We start from the raw sequence: 23564 nt of genomic DNA, 5'->3' as shown, positions 1-23564 counted from the left end.
GCCATGCGGTAGGGCGTGTGGCACAGGCGTCAGCGGCCATCGAGTGCCGCGGTCGTGTCGCTACGATTCTCTGCCGTGAGTGCAATGTCTTTGAAAACAGCGGCGCTATGCCGCCCTTAGATAAAATTAATGCTGAGCCGCTTGCACGCTCCGAAATTCGGGGGTGAACGGAACACCCCCCCTGCAGCTTGCGGATGTCTCGGAAGGGGAAAGGGTGAGTACTGGGGTGAAAGCCAAGAGGACTCGTGGCAGCAGACAAGGGAGTGCTTGAGCCTGTGCAGGTGCCCCTCGGAAAATATTTGGAGGCAAGTTATTGTTCCTCCCCATCTTTAAAGTACAACCTATTGGTGTTTTCTATTTTATTCATCCGCTGCTAGCCTATTCGCTCCGGAAGTGTATCACGAGTGAATTTGCATATGGCAAGGAATAGTAAATCCTGATAAGGCGGGGACGTACTTTGGTGGTCTGGTCATGATGCATGGAGGTCAGAGACATTGCACAGCAGCAGCCACTTGAAAACTCTACCTCTGCTCTCACGCCATCGCTCGGCAATCCCCGTGTTGTGCACAGGCGCCACCTGGTGGCGGGGCGCGACCCACACGTGTCACCCTGCCGTGTTAACCTGCCCCCCAGTCGCATGTCGGCCAAATGGACAATATTTGTGCCCATTTGGGCAAAAAAGCGAATAGATTCCTGCATCAACACGAGCTGGGAAGGTCGCCAAGCCGATGTGTTTGGCCAAAATGTGAATCGGTTTTTATAATTTCAACTTCCCCCCCCATCACCACCACCCCCATCACAGGAAATTCCACAGTAGCCCGAGATGGGAAAAATGAGTCTGCGTGTTCACAATGAAACTAATTATTTGGTGATGCTAATGCTACGTTGGCAGTAATGCACAAGCACAATTAACAAAACGCTCACTGCGTTCGCCAATCACACTGTGGCCTTCAAATAAGAATATAGGAATGGCCAACGTTTCGGGCAATGGCCCTTCTGCATAGCGCCTAAATATAGGCCAGAGAGATATAGTGGATGATAAGAGTTGGAGACTGCATTTAACAGTTTACACCATGGGGCCTGATGAGAACTACATAATTAAAAAATAATTCTGATTAACAGATTTACAACTGTCATATGAATAGTTTTCTGATACTAGATTTGAAGCTTTCGTGACTGCAAGGATTCATATTCTTAGGTTTTTTCGGTAAAGTCACGTAGGTAAAAAACATTAATAAGTAAAATAAAATGAAATAAAAAAAAATCACGACGTTTCGGAGGCAACACAAGCTTCCGTCTTCAGGTGGTACCGTCACAGCCACGAAAGCTGTATCAAGTAAATGAGAGATTGCAGGAGCTACCACTCCGTTTATATAATGGTTGGAGAAGGTGGTGGGGCAAGGGCCGCATACTTTTTATTAATATGGTAAGGTGAGGCTTAAGACTAAGAATAGACTGCATAACAAACTGAGCCTTTGTTTGGAGAGGCACGGCTTGTGACTCAACCTGTGACGGGGAGACACCACTAAACATGGTAAAACTGTAATAGTTGTCTGTTAAATATGATTGGCAAATAAGTGTAGTTAAATCTTTTTTGCATGGTTAATCACATCTTTCCAATGATTACTCAGTTTGTAACCGTCATCACGGTTGAGTCACAACCGTCATCACATTTTCAGGGCACCCTCACTTCTTTGCCCAGCAAGGTTAATGACGTCTCGGCTTACCACTTGTGACGCCCGTACCTTGGGGAGCGGTGGCTCAGTGGTTAGGGCGGTGAACTATGACCTGAGATATCTAAGTTTAATTTTGGCTTCGGATGACATCAGTGACGATTGATATCCGTTATGGTCCTGGCTCCTCATTTCACCGACCGGCGTGGTAAAGTACGGTCAAGCAACCCCTGTGACCGACATAATATTAATCCAGCATTGGATTGACCGAGTGCTGTGGAGTATTTTAATCGTTATGGAGTGCACAGCTGATGTGTTGCGTGACTTAATATTTAAATTGAACACTGTCATAAAGTTCAGCAGGAATGTGCCCGATCTCACAGTGAGCAGTACAACGCTGTGCAGAACATCCGTTATTGTCCAACCCGCACTGACCAACGTAGTGAAGTATGGTCGTACGACTCCCACGGCCAGTGGTGGATTGACACAGGGGCTGGACGTGTGTGCATGCACTGCCACATTGACCCTCACTGATGTGGAGCGGTGACGCAAGGCAGAGTAACCCCCACCCCGTGTTGGCCATGCCCTGCAGATTTGCTTACAAGGACGAGTACGAGAAGTTCAAGCTGTATCTCACGACACTCCTCATCCTCGCGTCCTTCACCTGTCGATTCCTGGTCAACTACAGGTGTGTGCTACCCTTCCCCTCTGCTGCCGCCAGCCACCCGAGCTGTCGATTCCCTGCCCCTGTTCACCACGTCCAGGCTCGAGACCTTCCTTGTCTCTCTCTGCCTGTAGCTGACCACCTCTCTCTCCCTATGATCAATTTATTCCCGCTGTTTTCGTACCGCATTTTGAGGTGTGGTTGTATGTAGATGCTATATCCACATTTGATCGTTATTAAACGTAATACTGTTTTTTATTTGAATTGTACGTGTCAGATTGATTTACATTGTATGCACATTGTAAACATGTTATGTGCTAATGTTATAATTGGGCTTAAATTAGGAACATTACAAACGAGTTGGTCAAAATGAGACAATTATTGAATAATTTCCCATGGTGACAATTCACCGGCTCGCTGTGGGAGGGGAGTGAAGTGGAGCGCATCTTCCGTGCGGTGTCAGGGAGCTCGCACAGTCCACTGGCAGCAGCTCTTTGCCTGAGGCCTTCATGACAAGACCCTACGTGGTTCATTTCTTTATGAACTCATAATATGCGTGTGTGTGCACGCATGCCTGTGAGCGTGCGTGCGTTTGAGTATACAGTAAAACCTTGGATTGCGAACATGATGTCTTTCCTGAAACGTGCTTGTAATCCAAAGCACTCGTATATCAGTTGTGATCACGTGACGCTCGGCAGACAAAGCGTATACGCACTACTCGTATTGCAAGACCTCGCTCGTTTATCAAATTAATATTTACTTTACAAATTTTGCTCGTCTTGCAAAACACTCGCAGACCAAGTTACTCGCAATCCAAGGTTTTACTGTATATCTATTTGGGGAGCTGTAGTGTCGCGGTTAGCACGCCGACTACCAACCGGATGACCCGAGTTAAATGCCCTCTCATGACCAAGAACAGTGGTGAAAATTTTAACCTGTCCTGGGACTCCCCAAGGTCGACTCTGCCTTAAATGAATACCGAGTGCGGTGTGTAAACATCAGCACTGGGGAGAGCAAGGTGGCTGAGCGCGGTGCTGAGAAATCGGCTCCCTCGTGTGCTGTGCCGGCCTTCATGGGTGCTGGTCGATTGCCTGTGAGGGACTGTTACGAAATGTGCTTTCTTCCCCAACAGTCTGTCATTGGCTATCTGGGGTACCTTTGTTTTGTCTATGAGTATATGTGTGTGTACGAGTATATGTGTGTGTACGAGTATATGTGTGAACACGCGTGAGTGAATCTGTAAAATGTCTTTGGTACGGCAGAGTAAAAACAGAAATGTTACTGGCGTAAGCCAGCACATCATAAAAGCGTGCGGAACACAATTCCCACCGTGCAAAAGACGTAAACGATAACGTCCAAGCGCATCCTTTACCATCGCTTGTTTAACACAGCCACAAGCGGCGTTGCGCGGACTCTTTCACGAGAGAGCGACTAAAACGTTGGAACAATGCTTCGTTCCCCCGCTCCCGGCGCCGCCGCTGCCGTGTGATTTCAGGGTGACGGACGAGATTCTGAACTTCCTGCTCGTGTGGTACTACTGCACGCTCACCATCCGCGAGAGCGTTCTCATCAGCAATGGCTCTCGGTGAGTGTCACACGCTCGCCGCTCGCCAGGCCCACGCAGGCCTGTGGTTTATTTTCACTGAAGAGTTCTACCCCCCCACCCCCCCTCGCTAAAAGTCGACGCCTGATTCATTCGCGCCGGTACGACCCCCCACCCCCGTTATCTCTTTTGTGAAATTATGGGTAGACGATGCTTGTTTGCGATTCGTTTGATTTGTAGGTTGCTGGCAGGCGCTGCCTTGTCACCAAAGGGCAGCGCAGCAACATTAATTGTTCTATGGTAGTAACATTTCCAACGTATATGCTCCCCGCCTTCACCAAGCCGCACTGAGCAGCGTGGTGAAGTATGGTCACGACCCGCACGGCGTGGGGAGGACCTAATCCAGCAGTGGATTGCCAAAAGTGCCTGCATGTGAACATGACGACCAACTCTTAATTGCGCACACACACGGGGTTATGCTGACGTGAGCGCTCCCCTGACAAATAATAATAATAAAAAAACTGACAGTGTCTTGCACTTCATAAAATTGTGCATGTGACATTTCCAAAAACTTCCTGGAATGAATTGCTGATATATATAATATATAATTCTTAATATGTGACATTTTTTATTTTTGTTTTTGTACACCAAACAACACGTACCGCTGTGCAGTGACGATAAGACACGAATGGTGGCATTTATGGATGATCGATGTACAAAATGGCGATGGCAGCCTGTCACAACTTTCCATGCGGTCTATCCCCGGCAGGATTAAAGGCTGGTGGGTGGCGCACCACTACGTGTCCGCTTTCCTCTCGGGAACGATGCTCACCTGGTACGATCACGCGCCGACACCGACGCAACGTTGAACGGCGTCGTTATTGTGATTATATCGTTTCGCCTGCTTTTAGCGACGAAAGTCACGCTGGTTCTCAAGACTTTTTTTTCAGGAACCCTGAAAAACATTCGTAGAAAGGTTGCAATTTCCCGATTCAAGTTCTGGTTGCGAGATCAAGAAAGAGCAGCAAGCGGTGTAACATCAATCAATGCGTGTCAGAAAATGGCCAGAGAAAGTTGACATCAAAGAATAAGTTCTGAGCTCCCTTAAGCTGCATCTTATCCATACCCTCCCAGGTGCCCTGTTACCGACACATGTAACACTTGGCAGATCAAAGGAAATGCACCCAGCTATCCAGGTGACAACTGGAGAGAACCGGGATATTCTCGTTTGCACGAGTGACCTCTGGGGCGTTAGTCTGCCAGCAGGGGGGGCGATGACTGTCGTGTAAAATCCCAATCGAGTATTTTGCGGGGGATTAATTTTTTTAACTTGCAAGTTTGGATAATGGTGCCGGCATGTAATAATGGTCTGATGTTGTGGATGACGTTGGGGGGATCTTTAACATCCACTGTTATCATCGTGGTTATTACAACCACTGTAATGTATGTATGTTGAACTTATTTCACAAAGTACGTAGCCAACCGTGCTAATCGGAGGTGCGGGGGAAGGACAGCAAACTAGACACACGCAAAAAATTAACCAGGGCGGCCACTAGAATCGAACCACGAACCTCTGCAATGAACTGCGCTACCACTCGGCCGTGCCACCATTGTTGGTGACATGGCCTGAGACCGTCCACTCCCTAAGCTTGAGGAACCCGGGTTGGTCACAGGTCGCCGAAAACTTTGAACTCCCATCGTTTTGGGAGAGCTGGCACGAAAGTTAAGAGCTGTCATGTGTTTCGGTCCGTGTGCATTTACACGGTTTGAATTCAGAGGAGGCAGCCAAATGCATGCCTATACATAGATTTTTTTGGTATTTATTTTACAGCTTTCCTGGTCAAGCGTCATTGTAAAAGACTTCAGACGGCATCAGTCACTGTAAAAGTTGAACTTTTAGAACCCAATACATCGAGTTGGCTGACTGTCTTCCAGTCGCTAATGTAGTTCATATTTAATCCTCGACGCAAGAGTGATCAAACATCGTGTGTATCTAACACGTAGGCTTTCATGACCAATATGAGTTATAATTTAATTTTTAGTAAGATCGTGGAGTGTGTTGTAAACCCTCCTCCACCCAACCCAGCCACTTATTAAAGTTGTCACGTGAACAAACGTGCCAATTTGTTACCATGATTAACTTGTTTTTCAAGTATTTTTGTTCACTGCCTTCTGATGTTTTTCTTGCTGTTCTCAGGCCAAATGGGCTGATGTACCAGATGTTCAGAAACCAGTTTCTCGCCTTCACGATGTACCAGAGTGAGCTTCCTTCTTCTCCTCCAACTCGCCCACACACTCCCGAGCCAATCCCCACCAGCCATCACGCAATCACAGCGCGCGGCACATATGTACGACCAGAGCCGTCCCTCGGAGTATGGTAAATCGGGGCGACCTCCCCGGGCCCCGTGCTTTGGGGGGGCCCCGCACTTCGACGTCACGGTGTCAAATGTAATACTCCCGGTTTAGTTTGAATGCCTCGGAGGACCCACACTTTGGGATTTCCCCCGGATCCCGCACCCCCCGCTGTGGACAGCCCTGCATACAACAAAGCTTTAATTCCAGCTGGGTCTGTCCAGATTTACGAACCAGCAACTATCTCCATATCCAGCACACCACGGCCATTATAGCTCTCGCTACGGGTGTGGATAATAGTCTGCCGCACCTCCGATTAGCACGGTTGGCTACTTACTGTGCGAAAGAAGTTCAATATACATACGTGCCAACCACTCCGATCCCCTAATGACCCGGAAATTACTCTGTGAGACATTAAGCCCTGTGCGCGGGTGGTACGCATTTTCCACGGGTATGTGCGATTGCTGTTCTTTGTCCCAACAGACTTCCTCCAGTTCCTGCAGTATTACTACCAGAGCGGGTGTCTGTACCGGCTGCGTGCACTGGGGCACAGGCACAACATGGATCTGACCGTTGGTGAGCGTCGCTCCTTCAATGCCTCGCCGGCGCTTTGTCCTCCTGCCACCTTTGGAATGGCCTTGACCGCAGGGCCACGGCACATTCTGTCTCGTGACCTGTGGACGCTTGTGTGTGTATGTTTGAGCGTCTGTCAGTCGTGTGCGTGTCTGCCAGTGGGGAGCGGTAGCGTAGCGGTTAGTGCGCTGCGCTTCGAACCCGGCGAGTTCGATTCCCGCTCACGACCAACACCAGTAACGATCATCTGAACTAGTCATGGGCCTCCCCTAAGTCCACTCAGCCTAAAATGAGTAGCCAGTGTGCTGTGTAAACATCGCCACTGGGGAGACAAAGGCAACCGAGTGTGGTGCTGGTCACCCACCCCCTCGTGTGCCGTGCCGAGATTCAAAGGTGCTCACTAACAGCACTTGACCCACCAGTCTGTTACAGGCTATACGGGGGATCTTTGGCATTTGCCTGCGTGCGCATGTCTGTCTTTGTTTGTGTGAGCATGCATCTGTCTGCGTCCATCTCCATTTGCATGTGTGTGTATGTGTGCGCGTGTGTGTGCGTGTGTGTGCGCGCATGTGTGTGTGCGTGTGTGTGTGCGTGTGTCTTTCTCTTGCCCTCGTGTGACCCAGAGGGGTTCCAGTCGTGGATGTGGCGTGGACTCACGTTCCTGCTTCCGTTCCTCTTCTTTGGCCACGTGAGTTCACACCGAGCAAAGCTTTGTCGTTTTGGCCGACAGGCCATCTTTGGGAAGATCTCGATGTAATGAATGTAATTGCATCGTAATAATTACCATTACATTTTATGATTTTAATGAATGTTTTACTTGGACCATGACGCCGGCACACAATGGCCTATTCATGCGAATGACATCACGGGATCTCCAACGTCCCAATGTGAAGCAGACACCGCGTATATATTTTTTACGGTGAATACACCCGGCAGGTGCCCTGCCAGATTCACCACAACAGGCGTGCGACCACCACGCCCGGCTCTGCCAGGATCCTCTCCCCAAGGGTGTGGCAGGCACGGCCGGCACATTTGGCACCGTAGCCTCCGTGATCCCGAAGCACACGGGAGGAGGAGCCACGCCACCGCGCCGTGGGTTTTAACCCCGAGTCTCGCATACGCATCAGCGTGCGTTGTGCCCCCTTTCTGTCTCGCTCCTCTGCACGTGCCCCAGGTGCTCTCTTTACGATTTCGGTCGCCCACTTAATCCAGCGAGCCTGGCGGCCGAGCCCGTAACGCCGCCTGCCGCCGGGTCGGTTTGCGTGGCCTCCCCCAAACGTTTCATCGGCAGGGGAGGGAGTGGCGGGACCACCGACTGGTCCCGCTGTTAGCCCTGGTCGGTTTATCGAACTCGGTCGTCGGATTCACAGCGCGGCCGGCTAACCGCTGCTGCGCCGCCGCTCTGCCCTTGGCGGTTACGCGGAGCGTTACGGACGCTTAGCCACGCCACGTAGATTAACTATCGAGAAGATTGGGTGAAAACCACAGCGGCGGTCTCTTGCGTGCTCATATGAATAGTCGTAAGCGCTCATGTATGAGACTTACGTCCAAAATTAGAACTAAACCGTCCTTGCGTAAATACAGCCCACAGGGTCGGCCTTGCGCAAGAGAATGAGTGGGAGGCGACCGGGCAGCCCGTAGGCTCGCACCGCATTGGGGCACTGAGTCGGCGCTGCTGAGGTCCTGGGATCACATCCGGGCCACCGTCCGCTAATAGATCGGGTGGTTGTCGTGTGCGGCGAGTTGACGGACTCGGCCCGGTCCCCAATGAGTGCACAAGGAAAGCCACCAGACTGGCTTTTCTTGAGAATGACGAGTGTTATCTTTTGACGTGCTACCAACACTCTTTGAAAGGCTTTTAAAAGGTGTGTCCCAAGTGCGGATAAAGATTCCTGTTGATGCGACTTCAGAAGTAGTTGCGTGATGTCACCTTCTGAGCCTGTTCTCCAACACGTGGTGGTTCGCTGTGAGAGAGTTCAAAATTGAAGTCTCCTTGGCCTCATGACGTGACACCCGCAGCACAAACGGAATTTGGTTTTCACGACATAGGCTTCCGCGGTTGTGCCGTATATCTCGCCGGTGTGTGTTTTCAGGTTGTTACCAAACAACGCACGCGGTACAACCTGAAAACCCCATCGGTGTGGAATGTAATCAAGAGATAGAAATCTCAATGTGTCTGTCATTTGCATAAGTAAAGGCGGGTGGGCAATTGCTGGATTAAGTAGGCTTCTCTCTGAAAATTTGCGTCGCCATACATCTGGCGGAGACCATCTTCCTGTGTGCCAGGCGGGGACACTCGCCGCTGCTGCTAACACGCCTTCTCGCCCCCTGCAGCCCGCGAGGAATTTGGACGGGGGGGCGGGGGGCTAACCTGAACCAAGCCAACATGAACTTCGAACTTGCGCATGCTCCGCATACTTTCCGCGTGCATTGTGAGCGACGATAATTAAATATTTGCGTGGAATCCCGAACCGCTGACAAAGGGACTGTTCGCTGCGACCCGATGTTTGTCTTCTTGGTTGTGAACTGTGAACCCCTGCTGGTACCCCCTAATCGCGAGCACGCCGCTCGTGTGTTTCAAGTTGTGGCAGCTGTACAACTCCATCACGCTGTTCAAGCTGGCTCAGCACAAGGAGTGCAAGGAGTGGCAGGTGAGCCGCACGCTGAAATCTTCGGCGTCCTCACGCCCACGACAAAAATGTGCATTTGTTTTGTAATCTCTCGCCGCTTTCGCAGGCTTAGGAGGTGACAATGTCTGTTTTGCTCGCCGCGTCCAAATGCCCCAAGCGGCGGCACGACTCGGTGTTGTCGCGTAATAATGCGACGATTCTCAAACCTTGCCTTGGGTTGTCACCGTAAACCTGAAATCTGAGTTTGCACAGCTAAGCCGCGACGTTTACGTTGGTGCGAACAACAACGGACGTTTCCTTGAAGGCTTTTGGCCATCCGGTGTGCGCGGCGTGGGCTGGCACTCGAGCCGCCGCCGCGTGGCACCGTCGTCGCAAGCGGCGGCGCCGTCGCTTAACCTGGAGCCGCCGCCCCCTCGTGCGCAGGTGTTCGTGCTGGCGCTCACTTTCCTTGTGCTCTTCGGTGGGAACCTCCTCACCACGCTGCGGGTGATCCAGCAGAAGGTGCAGAGTGTACACGAGGGCACGGGCGACAAGGACAAGAGCGCCTGAGAAACCGCGACCCCCGACAAACCCAGAGCCGTCCGTGTTACGAAGAAACGTTCATCCATTTTTATATCGACCTGCGTCCGCCCCGACAACAGCGAGAGTGCTGACTCTACGTTTTAAAGATCACCTAATTTTACTTTTCAGCGTCGACGACGGCGCGCCTCGGCGTCGATTTGCGCGCACACGCACAAAAGGGCGCGGTCCGAGGGCACCCGCGTCTCTGCCGCGCCGGTCGCGCCGCCGCTGGGATGACGGATGGCGCCCGGAGGTGCCGGGGGGGGTTCGTCGAGAGAGAGCGAGAGCCGAATGCGATTCGCCCGAGGTGATTTTTCTGCCGATTAGCGTGCATGCGCCGTACAGCTTGCCGCAGCATCCGCCAGCCTTGGGCTACTCCGCGGGGCGTTGGGCCGCACCTCCGCCCTGCATCGCTTGCAGCGTCCGCTTCAAAGTCTTGACGAGTTCCGTGACCATGGAGGCAGAGTCACTGGTGGTGTTCCCGTGTGGGGGCCAAGCAGGGATTACATAAACGAAATGTCGCCTCCGTGGATTTGAAATCTCCCAGAGGCCAGCTCTCACACCCTTGCCATCTTGTGCGGTGGAGGGGGCCGGTTGGAATGCCCCACATGGTGTAACCACGGTGTCATGTTTAAGAAATGTAACCGGCAATTGTGCAAAGTAGTATTGTAATAATTTATTATTAAAACTACAACAGTATTTCACGTCATTGTTGCTGCTTGATAAGATCCACGCGGCTCGTGTCTCAGATTTGGCTTTTTTTGTTGTTGCTTTTTATCCTTTCCCCCCGGTAAATACAACTTTACGGTTCTTGTTAAAAATGAAAAAAATTAAATAGCATTACAATTTTCACGTGGCTTTAAGTTGTGCAAAGCGGTCAAACGTTGTCGCAAGACATCAGCATCATCATCGTTTCAGGAGCTCCCACCGTCATCATTCCAGTCGTCGTCACCAATTCTGGACATTAGTCACTGTTCAACAACCAAAAGAGGGGTTTACGTTTTAACTTTTAACCGAGTTAAGAGCGGTGCCACCACTACGGCCTCTCAAGAGCTGCCCCACGATGTGGACGGAGAAAAGTCACTGGGTGAACTTTAATTAGAACCGAGGTGTGAGAGAGCCCCTTTTAGAACAATAGGTTAATTCTCAAGGCAGACCTCAAATGCCATTGCGTTCACAGGCGCTGCCGACGTGAGCGCCGCCGAATGAACACCGTGCAGCGTGGATGCGTTTGGAGCTTATGAATGGGACCACGTCCCCAGTTACTCCGTGAGCTTCACAGCTGGACCCGATTCGCGTGTTCGTGGCGAAATCCCTTTTCCTCTTTGTCCGATATTTGGCGAATTCGCCATCGATGGCCAACGCCAACGACGAATCCCCACGGCGGCGCGTTACTTGACCGTCGAACGCCTTCCCCATCGTCTCCGTTTCCCCAAGTTCTAAACACCTTTTGTTCAATTCAGCATACTAACTCCTTGTCCATTAAACCTTTATTAATAGTGCTGTTTGTTCCTGGCCGTTGGGGGAGGGGGGGGGGTTTGGGCCTATAGGTAACCGTGATTTTAGTTTTGTGAAGACGTGAATCTAACCCCGTGTGGATGACCTGCAGGAGCGGACACCCAGCCCCGCATCGGAATGTGGGGCGCCGCAAAGATCCAACGGCGAGTGGCCTGTGGCATAAAACAACTTGAGTGGACTTTCTTTCGTCGTTCGTTTAAAAGAATACAGTATAAGTTAAAGGGGGAAAAAATGTCACTTTGCGGCATTGCCTACAATATGCCACGGGGCAGCCTTGAGGTTGGTGACCGCGTGCACAGATGCACGGTCACAAAGGCAGCGGCGAGTTATAGATTAATAAAGTGTTAGCTGGCGGGGTGGGGGGTCAGAAACACTGGCTGGAAACACTGCCAGTGAACCGCGGCCAACGGTTTGGGCAATGGTCCTTCAAGGCGGGCAGGCAAGAAGAGTAAACAGCCCAATTCACAATTGTTTTTTTTTACAAGTTTTTAGTTTTTTGTCCGCATTTTTTGGAAAAACCGTGCCGATGTCTCCACCACCACCGAAACATACCAATCGGCCGTGTGACGTCGAGTGTCTCGGCCTTTCCACCAGCATGTACTTTGTTTTTTTAAACACCACGGCACCGCGGCTGGTCCTAGTGGCTGAGCGTGACGTCGTAGCCACGGCTGGGATCACCCGTGGGCGCCTCTCCCGCAGGATTCCAGCAATCCCTCTGGACTTGGGGCTAAATCCTTGATCCAGACCCTGACCCGCGTGAGGGGATGCTCCTCGGCCGCTCACACTTCTCTCCCAGACAAGTCGCTCCTCTCCCGGAGCCCCTTGTCGCCCGTGACTTCAAGCCGCGATGGTTTGCGTCCAGGTCCCGAAGACGGCAGTTCAACGGTCTCGGGTTTGAAGGCATGTGCCCCGCGTCACCATGCAAACGTTAGCAGAATAAAGTAACAAAGATAACTCTTAGCTCTCGAGGGGAGAGTTCCTGGCCAGGAGTCGGAGGATCCTCTGGTCCCTTCGCGTGTGTCTGTCTGAGGAGCCGTTGAGCGGCACGTGGGAGGCGAGCGTTTGGCTCGTTCAGGGATTCATTCCTCCCTGGTTGTGCTCCCGGTCCACTGGTAGAGTGGAGTTGGTGGCATGTGCTGTTGTTGCCACGGCCACAGCGAGAGGTATGATGGATGTGGTGTGCCAGATCCGGAAATACTCGCCGGTTTGCAGACTCGGACATGGCTTCAATCCATTCGGTGGGGTGGGGGGGGGGTTGTTGACTTGAGGTGGTGGTGGGTGGAGGAGTTGTGGTGGGAGGTGGTGGGTGGAGGAGTTGGGGTGGGAGGTGGTGGGTGGAGAAGCTCATCGGCGGCTGTTGGAGGCCATCGTTTGGTCCATCACGTGGCCACTGGGGTTGTCGATGGCCGAAGAGGATCGGGCGAGGCCGAGGAACTCCAGGAGGAGGCCGCTGCTTGGTCCATCCCAGCGGTCAATGTCACGTCCCATAGTCGAGGACGATCGAGGATGTTTGAGAAGGGATGGGGGGTGGGGGCTGCGGTGGCTCAGAGCAGGGTGCACGCGCGAGCCTTCCGCCCCGCGCGCCGCCTCTCCCTGCGCTGCGTGCGCAGCCCCAGCTGCGCTGCGTCGCGGAACACGGAGCTCACGTTCTCGAAGAACTTGGCCGAACACTCGAGGTATTCGTGAGCCTGGATGCGCTGCGCCGCCTCCGTGGCCTGTGGGGGGGAGGGGGGCAGAGAGAGCGAAAGCATGGGGACGGGGGACGGGAGGTCGTGAGAAAGGGTACGGAGACGCGGGGAAGGCAACACGGGATATGGGGATGAGGGAAGCATAAGGGTAGGGGGTAGAGGAATTGGAGGACACGGGTGTACACACGGAGAAGGAGGGCACACATGCACGGGGGTAACGGTGGGGGTGACGGAACAACAGTTCGTGTGTCGATTACGGATTTTCATCGATTGCAAAAAAAAATGCCACGTCGCTGCGTGAGAGAGAAACACGTCGAGTGGGTCGCACTGAGCGGATCAACGCCGAGACCCCCTGACCACCCGGCCTCTGCCCCCTGTGAGATGGTGATGATGGTGGTGGTGGTGGTGCAGGGGGGTGATGGAGGCCGGGTCGGTGCGCGACTCGGCGTGTCTGCGCCCGTCACGCCGAGGGGGCTCGGGGCACGGGGGGGCCCCCCTCGCCGCGCCGTCCGTCTGCGGCAGGGGCCCCCGGTCCGTGCGACTGGCCGTGTTTGGCTTTCTCTGCGTCGGCGTTTCCCTCCGTTCGGTTGAGTGCAGGTGACGTCCCGCGTGAACCCAGAACCCGAATACTTATTTAGACTGGAGGAATCCGATGAGCTATAAAGCTCTTTTAAACAGATGCCCAGTTCGGAACGGATCGTAACAACAACAAACAAAACACGATAGGAGTGCAAAGTATAGGGAAGGTAAACAAATCACTGACAATATACTAATAAAACTAAACTATTTTTGTTTTTATGTTTGTAGGTAAAGGCCACTGAGATATTTATTTTTCAGGAGCGACCAGGCCACAACATGAAAGCTCATGTGGAAATCTATAGCAGCAAAATAATCTAAATCCACCACTCAACTCACCACTCAACTCACCACTCAACTCACCACTCGCCTAACTCACCACTCAACTCACCACTCAACTCACCAGTCGCCTAACTCACCACTCAACTCACAACTCAACTCACCACTCAACTCACCACTCAACTCACCACTCGCCTAACTCACCACTCAACTCACCACTCAACTCACCACTCGTCTAACTCACCAATCGCCTAACTCACCACTCAACTCACCACTCAACTCACCAGTCGCCTAACTCACCACTCAACTCACCACTCGCCTAACTCACCACTCAACTCGCCACTCCACTCTCCACTCGCCGCTCACTCATCCCTCACCCGTCTCTCACGACCCACCTCTCGCCCCCCCCACCCGCCCCCCTGGTGCCCGCACATCTCTCGCCGGTCACGGGGGGCAGCGCTGCGGTCCGACGCTCGCACGCCAGGGGCGGGGGGAAGGGTCGGTGGATCACGCGGGGATGGGCGTGCGTTCGCTCACCGCCATGTAGGTGACGGGCTCCTGTCCCTGCTCGCGAAGGCGCCGCAGCCGCAGCTTGTCCTTGCGCAGGTCGCTCTTGCAGCCCACGAGCAGCAGGGGCGTGCCGCGGCAGAAGTGGCCCACCTCGGGGGCCCACTGCGGGGGGAGGGCACGGAGACAAAGGCAAAGATACAACCGTGTAGCCTGAGCAGACTGTTGGGGCAAGTGCTGTTAGCGAGTTGCACCTACGAAGGCCGGAACGGCACACGAGGGGGTGGGTGGCCAGCACCACGCCCGGTCGTCTTTGTCTCCCCAGTGGCGATGTTTACTACACACCGCACCGGTACTCATTTGAGGCTGAGTCGACCTCGAGGAGGCCCAGGACCGGTTTAGATAATCGTTACTGGTGTTGGCAGTGAGCGAGAGTCGAACTCGGGTCGCCGGGTTCGTAGCGCAGCGTGGCGCTGACCGCTACACTACAGCTCCCCACCACCACCACCACCACTCTTGTTGTTGTTGCGCTGGTTTACCCAGGAAAGATTCACCCAGTGTCAAGAGACTCTTTCAGGAGGGTCCTACCGGCTTGGTGTCTTTCTGCAGTGGAGGGCGATGCTGCTGCTGCTGCTGTCATCCCAACAGAGTCATTTGCCGGTGATTTCTCAGCATTTGGGATGTTTGGCCAAAAGCAGTTTCATCGTGTGGATGTGTGTGTGTGGATGTGTGTGTGTGTATGTGTGTGTGTGTGATGTGTGTGTGGATGTGTGTGTGTGTATGTGTGTGTGTGGATGTGTGTGTGTGTGGATGTGTGTGTGTGTGGATGTGTGTGTGTGTGGATGTGTGTGTGTGTGTGGATGTGTGTGTGTGTGTTTAGCTTTTCATTTGTGTATTATCGTCCTTGTCTGTAATGCTAGTCGTCGTCGTCATAATCGTTGTCACCGTTATCATGATCGTTCAAGTCACTACCATCATTCTGGTCACGGTTATCGCCATCATCACAATCGTCGTCACCGCCGTCGTCATGGAGGGAGGAACGGCGGGGGATATCTCTGCAGGAGGAGAGGGAGAGATGGGGGGGGTGAATGTGAGGGATGGAGAGATGAAGGTGGAGCTCAGGGAGGGAGTCGGGGGGGGGGGACCCCCGCACCTTGGAGAAGACGTTGTCGAGGCTGTCGGGACTCGTGACGTCGAAGCAGATGAGGATCACGTGGGTGTCGTGGTAGGCGAGAGGGCGCAGGCGGTCGTAGTCCTCTTGTCCTGCAGGTGAGGAGCGCACAGGTGAGGGGTGCAGGTGGTGTCGGTGTGGTGGTGATGTGAGTAGGGCGATGTCGGTTAGGGAGGTGTTGTGGCTGTAGGTAGGGTGATGGTGTAGTTGATGTGGCTGTAGGTAAGGTGGTGGTGGTGATGGTGGTGGTGGTGTTGTGGCTGTAGGTAGGGTGGTGGTGGTGATGGTGGTAGTGGTGTGGGAGTGGTGGTGGTGATGTGGCTGTAGGTAAGGTGGTGATGGTGGTGTGGGAGTCGTGGTGGTAGTGATGGTGGTGGTGGTGTGGGAGTGGTGGTGATGTGGCTGTAGGTAAGGTGATGGTGGTGGTGTGGGAGTGGTGGTGGTGGTGTTGATATGGGAGTGGTGGTGGTGGTCATGGTGGTGGTGGTGTGGGAGTGGTGGTGATGTGGCTGTAGGTAAGGTGATGGTGGTGGTGTGGGAGTGGTGGTGGTGGTGTTGATATGGGAGTGGTGGTGGTGGTCATGGTGGTGGTGGTGTGGGAGTGGTGGTGGTGGTGATGGTGGTGTGGGAGTGGTGGTGGTGATGGTGGTGGTGTGGGAGTGGTGGTGGTGATGGTGGTGGTGGTGGTGTGGGAGTGGTGGTGGTGGTGATGGTGGTGTGGGAGTGGTGGTGGTGGTGGTGGTGTGGGAGTGGTGGTGGTGGTGGTGGTGGTGGTGTGGGAGTGGTGGTGGTCATGGTGGTGGTGGTGTGGGAGTGGTGGTGGTGATGGTGGTGGTGTGGGAGTGGTGGTGGTGGTGGTGGTGGAGTGGGAGTGGTGGTGGTGGTGTGGGAGTGGTGGTGGTGGTGGTGGTGTGGGAGTGGTGGTGGTGGTGGTGTGGGAGTGGTGGTGGTGATGGTGGTGGTGTGGGAGTGGTGGTGGTGATGGTGGTGGTGGTGGTGTGGGAGTGGTGGTGGTGGTGATGGTGGTGTGGGAGTGGTGGTGGTGGTGGTGGTGGTGGTGTGGGAGTGGTGGTGGTGATGGTGGTGGTGTGGGAGTGGTGGTGGTGATGGTGGTGGTGGTGATTGTGGTGGTGGTGTGGGAGTGGTGGTGATGTGGCTGTAGGTAAGGTGATGGTGGTGGTGTGGGAGTGGTGGTGGTGGTGTTGATATGGGAGTGGTGGTGGTGGTCATGGTGGTAGTGGTGTGGGAGTGGTGGTGGTGGTGTTGATATGGGAGTGGTGGTGGTGGTCATGGTGGTGGTGGTGTGGGAGTGGTGGTGGTGGTGGTGGTGGTGTGGGAGTGGTGGTGGTCATGATGGTGGTGGTGTGGGAGTGGTGGTGGTGGTGGTGTGGGAGTGGTGGTGGTGGTGATGGTGGTGGTGGTGGTGGTGGTGGTGTGGGAGTGGTGGTGGTGGTGTGGGAGTGGTGGGGCGCGTACCCGAGGTGTCCCACAGGGAGAGCGGCACCACCGTGTTCTTGTTGAGCGCCACGGTGGTGGAGAACTTCTCGAACACGGACGGGGTGTACTTCTGTGGCGGGATGGGGGCAACCAAACACGTGGACACGGTGAGAGGCCTGGCGCAGGGTCAGAAGATGATGACGACGACTCCAATGACAATTGTTAACTGAATGACGATGAGTCTCATTATGATGATGGCGATTATGATGACGTGAATACGATATGCTTTGATGGTGATGATGGTGGTAATTAGTTGAATGAGCCATGCAGGGTCTCATTGTGGTCACGATGATGACGGGCGTTGACGTGAACGCAAGGGATCGATGACGGTGATGATGGTGGTGGTGATGGTGGTGATGGAGGTGGTGGTGGTGATGATGGTGGTGATGATGGTGGTGATGGAGGTGGTGGTGATGGTGATGATGGTGGTGATCATGGTGATGGTGGTAGTGATGATGGTGGTGATAGTGGTGGTGGTGATGATGGTGATGGAGGTGGTGGTGGTGATTATGGTGGTGGTGATGATGGTGATGATGGTGATGATGATGGTGTTGGTGATGGAGGTGGTGGTGGTGATGATGGTGGTGATGATGGTGGTGGTAATGATGGTGGTGGTGATGATGGTGGTGATGGTGGTGATGATGGTGGTGATGATGGTGGTGATGGTGGTGATGGAGGTGGTGGTGGTGGTGATGATAGTGGTGGTGATGATGGTGACGATGGTGGTGATGATGGTGACGATTGTGGTGATAATGATGATTATGGTGGTGATGATGTTGGTGGTGACGATGATTATGGTGGTCATGATGGTGGTGATGGAGGTGGTGGTGATGATAGTGGTGATGATGATGGTGACGATGGTGGTGATGATGGTGACGATGGTGGTGATGATGGTGGTGGGGATGATGGTGGTGATGATGTTGGTGGTGACGATGGTGGTGATGATGATGATTATGGTGGTGATGATGGTGGTGATAATGATGGTGGTGACGATGGTGGTGGTGATGGTGCAAGGCAGCCCGCACGCGCTATTACACCGCTTGCCCATTAATCCTGGCTGGCGCCTGCACCACGTGACGCCAGGCGAGGCACCAGGTGGTGTTCGGAAATCTGCGCGTTTAGATCTCACGAAACCACGACCGCTGACCCAATCAAGACCCCTAATTATCGAGAGCCCCCCCCCCCATTGTGACGTCAGCAACACTCCCCGCGCTCTCTGCTCCCACGGTGGCGTGGGCTCGCCAGAATTGGCCAATGCGGTGCTGGCGTCATCGGCCATAATTGTAACAGTGACAGAGCACGCAAATCGAGTCGCTTGTAATCGGCAGGACAGCCGCTTCGTTTCATTTGTGTTTCGTTCAAACCGCGGGTGAGAACTCGAGATGCCGCGGGATCGGAGTCGCAAGCCGCGAGAGTGGCCTGGGCCAACAAAAGTTATCACATCAAGAAGAAGATTGTTAAACTTGTCAAGCCAGCGTCGTCGTGTTACCGATGAATGGCATTCGGCCACGAGCTAAAACAAAATAATCCAAAGCTCCCCCTCATAGCCTGACAGACTGTTGGGTCAAGTGCTGTTCGCGAGCACCTATGAAGGCCGACACGGTACACGACTGTGGGGGTGGCCAGCACCACGCCCGGCCGCCTTTGTCTCCCCAGTGGCGATGTTTACTACACACCACACTGGCTACTCATTTGAGGCTAAGCCGACCTAGGGGACCGGTTCGAATAATTATCACCGGTATTGGCCGTGAGCGGGAATCGAACTCGGGTCGCTGGGTTCGTAACGCAGCGCGCTGACCACTGCGCGCGTCTGCACGATGTATAGCTGGTACAATGTATAGCTGGCACAATGTATAGCTGGTACAATGTATAGCTGGTACAATGTATAGCTGGTACAATGTATAGCTGGTACAATGTATAGCTGGTACGATGTATAGCTGGCACAATGTATAGCTGGTACAATGTATAGCTGGTACAATGTATAGCTGGCACAATGTATAGCTGGTACAATGTATAGCTGGTACAATGTATAGCTGGTACAATGTATAGCTGGTACGATGTATAGCTGGCACAATGTATAGCTGGTACAATGTATAGCTGGCACAATGTATAGCTGGTACAATGTATAGCTGGTACAATGTATAGCTGGCACGATGTATAGCTGGTACAATGTATAGCTGGCACAATGTATAGCTGGTACAATGTATAGCTGGTACGATGTATAGCTGGCACGATGTATAGCTGGTACAATGTATAGCTGGTACGATGTATAGCTGGTACAATGTATAGCTGGCACGATGTATAGCTGGTACAATGTATAGCTGGCACAATGTATAGCTGGTACAATGTATAGCTGGCACAATGTATAGCTGGCACAATGTATAGCTGGCACAATGTATAGCTGGTACAATGTATAGCTGGTACAATGTATAGCTGGTACAATGTATAGCTGGTACAATGTATAGCTGGTACAATGTATAGCTGGCACGATGTATAGCTGGTACAATGTATAGCTGGCACGATGTATAGCTGGTACAATGTATAGCTGGCACAATGTATAGCTGGCACAATGTATAGCTGGTACAATGTATAGCTGGTACAATGTATAGCTGGTACAATGTATAGCTGGTACAATGTTTAGCTGGCACAATGTATAGCTGGTACAATGTATAGCTGGTACAATGTATAGCTGGTACAATGTTTAGCTGGCACAATGTATAGCTGGTACAATGTATAGCTGGTACAATGTATAGCTGGTACAATGTATAGCTGGTACAATGTATAGCTGGTACAATGTATAGCTGGCACAATGTATAGCTGGCACAATGTATAGCTGGCACAATGTATAGCTGGTACAATGTATAGCTGGCACAATGTATAGCTGGCACAATGTATAGCTGGTACAATGTATAGCTGGTACAATGTATAGCTGGTACAATGTATAGCTGGTACAATGTATAGCTGGTACAATGTATAGCTGGTACAATGTATAGCTGGTACAATGTATAGCTGGTACAATGTTTAGCTGGCACAATGTATAGCTGGTACAATGTATAGCTGGTACAATGTATAGCTGGCACAATGTATAGCTGGTACAATGTATAGCTGGTACAATGTATAGCTGGTACAATGTATAGCTGGTACAATGTATAGCTGGCACAATGTATAGCTGGTACAATGTATAGCTGGTACAATGTATAGCTGGCACAATGTATAGCTGGCACAATGTATAGCTGGTACAATGTATAGCTGGCACAATGTATAGCTGGTACAATGTATAGCTGGTACAATGTATAGCTGGTACAATGTATAGCTGGTACAATGTATAGCTGGTACAATGTATAGCTGGTATTGGCCAAAACATCGCAATGACGAAAAGTCGCCTGCAAATGAACTCAATTGGGATTAGACTTGGCAGCAATCATCGCCTCCCTTAATGCCCAAATTCCGGGCCGGGATCCTGCTGAGAGAGATTCTTGAGGCATTCCCCGCGTGGTAAACACGCACGATGGTGATGTCAATCGCGATACATTTATTGGATAACTTTGACAACCGTTCCGCAAAGAATCATTCCGCTGAGTCGGAACGTTCTTATCACGCGAATCGGGGCCCTCATTTCTCGCGGCCTCGTGCGCGAGTCGGGCTACGTTTGATTGTTCCTCGTGAGGTCGGGGCTGAGGTTGATTGTTCCGCGCGTTGAGGTGAGCCAGGGAGGGCTGCTACCAACAATGCCCTCGACCTCGTCGGATCTCGGAAGCTCAGCAGGTTGGAGCCTGGACGGCGCTTGTATGTGCGACCACCACAGTGCATAGAGCCCACGTGTTTATAAAGTCTGATGCTGCTGAGCTACGTTGTAGCAGCGACATCAATTGTTGTGCTCTACTCCTATGTCCCGACGTACTTCGATGCTACCCTCCTTCACCAACCTTCACTGACCGGCGTAGTGAAGTATGGTCAAACAAGCAACCAGAGAGAGGGCCTCCCTCCAGCAGTGGAATCACAGAAGGGCCGTTCGCGGACGACCGCGGTTCTACTCGAGTGGCCTGCGACGTAAAAACACGGAGGCTCAGAATCCTCGCGGGAACTCCCTCGGGAGTCCGGACCGCGACCCTGCCGCGCGTCCACGGAAATCTGAGCCCGAATGGAGCGAGGCAGAGACACGCTGCTTGAGGGAGAGAGACACTGCTCGAGGGAGAGACACACTGCTCGAGAGAGAGACACGCTGCTCGAGAGAGAGAGACACTGCTCGAGAGAGAGACACACTGCTCGAGGGAGAGACACGCTGCTCGAGGGAGAGACACGCTGCTCGAGGGAGAGACACACTGCTCGAGAGAGAGACACGCTGCTCGAGAGAGAGAGACACTGCTCGAGAGAGAGACACACTGCTCGAGAGAGAGACACACTGCTCGAGAGAGAGACACGCTGCTCGAGGGAGAGACACACTGCTCGAGAGAGAGACACGCTGCTCGAGAGAGAGAGACACTGCTCGAGAGAGAGACACACTGCTCGAGGGAGAGACACGCTGCTCGAGAGAGACACACTGCTCGAAGCAGACACGCTGCTCGAGGCGCACGCATCGAGTGGCTTCCAGCGAGCGTCGTGCGCGATCCCCTCTCACGCCGCCCACCAGCCGACCTGACTGCGACGGAAGCCGTGTGGCATTGCCCATCCACCATCGCTGCCCGGTAATCATGGAACGGATAGGCCCAATGTTGGCACAGCGGTTGCAACGAGATGCCATCGTTGGCATGCTGCCTGGGTGGTTACCTGACACTGGCGCGCTGTTTGGGAGGAACCCGCAGAGAGACAGAGAGAGAACCCAGAGGTGAGCTCACCGCACGCACGAGGTGGGTTGCCGAGCATCCAAATTCCCGTCTCCCTGGCCACGACACGCGTTTTACAGTGTGAGGCCAAGCGTTGCCTGCCGGATTAAACCTTGAGTCGTCGACCTCGGCCCAACCGGTTGGGTGTTACATCCCAGGGCTCACAACATCTGGCAAAATATTAGTGCCAATAATCCACCCAGCTGATCACAAAACAAAAGTAACTCTCGCAAACCCGAGTCAGTGATTGAGTTTTTTCCTGGTTGGCACGCACAGACACATACAGACACAGGCACACACACAGACAAATAAAAAAACAGACAAAGATCCCCCGTATAGCCTTAACATACGGTTGGGACAAGTGCTGTTAGCGAGAAGCACCTATGAAGGCCGGCACGTCACACGAGGGAGTGGGTGGCTAGCACCACGCCCGGCCGCCTTTGTCTCCCTCACACACACAGTAACACACACAGTAACACACACACACAGTGACACACACAGTAACACACACACAATAACACACACACACAGAGTGACACACACAGTAACACGCGTTAGTTTGACTTGACTCGAAGCAGGCGGAACCCCGCCCGAGCTCTTCACAGCTGTCCCGGACTCTGGAGCGCTCCGGGTGGCTCGGACGCACTGCGCGCGCCGCGGCAACAGCGGCAGGGGGAGCGGGGGGGGGGTGCAGCGGGGGGACCGTGAGGGGGGCAGCGGGGGGGGGGGCGCGGGGGGACAGGGGGGGTACCCACCTCGGGGAAAGCGCCCTTTGCGTAAACCATGAGCAGCGAGGTCTTCCCGCACGCTCCGTCTCCCACGATCACCGCCTTCACCTCCCGCGACTCCTCCCGCCTCTCCGCCTTGGCGCCGGGGTCCCCGTTGCTTCCCCCGGGGTCCCCCGAGACCAGGGGAGCCCCGTGCGCGCCGCGGGGTCCAGACGCGACCCCGTTCTCGAGCTTTGGGATGGTCCCGCCGTGTAGCTGACCGTGCGTTTGCATGAGTGTGTGAGCGTGCGTGTTCGCGTGTGGACTTGCCGGTGTGCGAGTGTGCAAGTTCCCGTGTGTGTGTGTGTTCCTGCGACTCTGAACGCGCTTGTGTATTCGCGTCTGTGTGTCTGTGTATTTAGCCGGTTGTGCGTACGTGCACCTGCGTGTGTATCCCAATGTGTGTACGCGTGAGTGTACTCGTACGTGTGTATGTACCTCTGTATACACGTGCACGTGACAGGCACGAGTATGTGCGCGCGTAGCTGTGTGCGCACGTGCGCGTGTTTACTTGCGTTTCTGTGCGCACGCGTGTTGGGTCGGGTGTGTGTCTACGTGTACCTGTGTATGGCACGAACGCGTGGCTGTGCGCGCGCGTGTGTGCGTGTGTGTCGCTAGCAAGCGTTGTCAGCGAGCGCCTATTAAGTCCAGGGACAGCGCGGCGATCGGCATCCACTCGTGGCTCGCGCGCGCTCCGTGTCGCGACTGATGGCGAGGATCACGAAGCGCGGTCTGGGTCCTG

At 53.4% G+C, this 23564-nt stretch overlaps 2 protein-coding genes across 3 annotated transcripts in view; one reads left to right on the top strand and one right to left on the bottom strand.

Moving 5' to 3' along the window:
• Positions 1–10700, top strand: part of LOC144719325 (transmembrane protein 120B-like) — a 17236-nt gene extending 6536 nt beyond the window's left edge. Inside the window, exons 5-12 of one of the 2 annotated variants that reach the window (XM_078595168.1) lie at positions 2266–2361; positions 3833–3922; positions 4650–4715; positions 6078–6139; positions 6716–6808; positions 7429–7493; positions 9388–9456; positions 9859–10700. In XM_078595168.1, coding sequence (XP_078451294.1) covers positions 2266–2361; positions 3833–3922; positions 4650–4715; positions 6078–6139; positions 6716–6808; positions 7429–7493; positions 9388–9456; positions 9859–9984 — 667 coding nt within the window. In that variant the 3' untranslated portion in view covers positions 9985–10700. Of the gene's footprint in view, positions 1–2265; positions 2362–3832; positions 3923–4649; positions 4716–6077; positions 6140–6715; positions 6809–7428; positions 7494–7741; positions 9289–9387; positions 9457–9858 lie in introns of those variants that run through there. The other variant, XM_078595169.1, reaches the window with a different exon arrangement.
• LOC144719328 (rho-related GTP-binding protein RhoF-like) lies at positions 10658–23564 on the bottom strand. The gene is made up of 5 exons (XM_078595174.1): positions 22811–23564; positions 17212–17302; positions 15718–15827; positions 14595–14729; positions 10658–13229 (listed from the first exon to the last, which is right to left on the bottom strand). Exons 1-5 carry the CDS (start codon positions 23054–23056, stop codon positions 13059–13061), a joined length of 753 nt encoding a protein of 250 aa, XP_078451300.1. The 5' UTR covers positions 23057–23564; the 3' UTR covers positions 10658–13058.

Source organism: Lampetra planeri, chromosome 6 (assembly GCF_965212315.1).
Source record: "Lampetra planeri chromosome 6, kcLamPlan1.2.h2, whole genome shotgun sequence".
Classification (NCBI taxonomy): Eukaryota; Metazoa; Chordata; class Hyperoartia; order Petromyzontiformes; family Petromyzontidae; genus Lampetra; species Lampetra planeri.
This window is presented reverse-complemented; position numbering and strand designations above follow the sequence as displayed.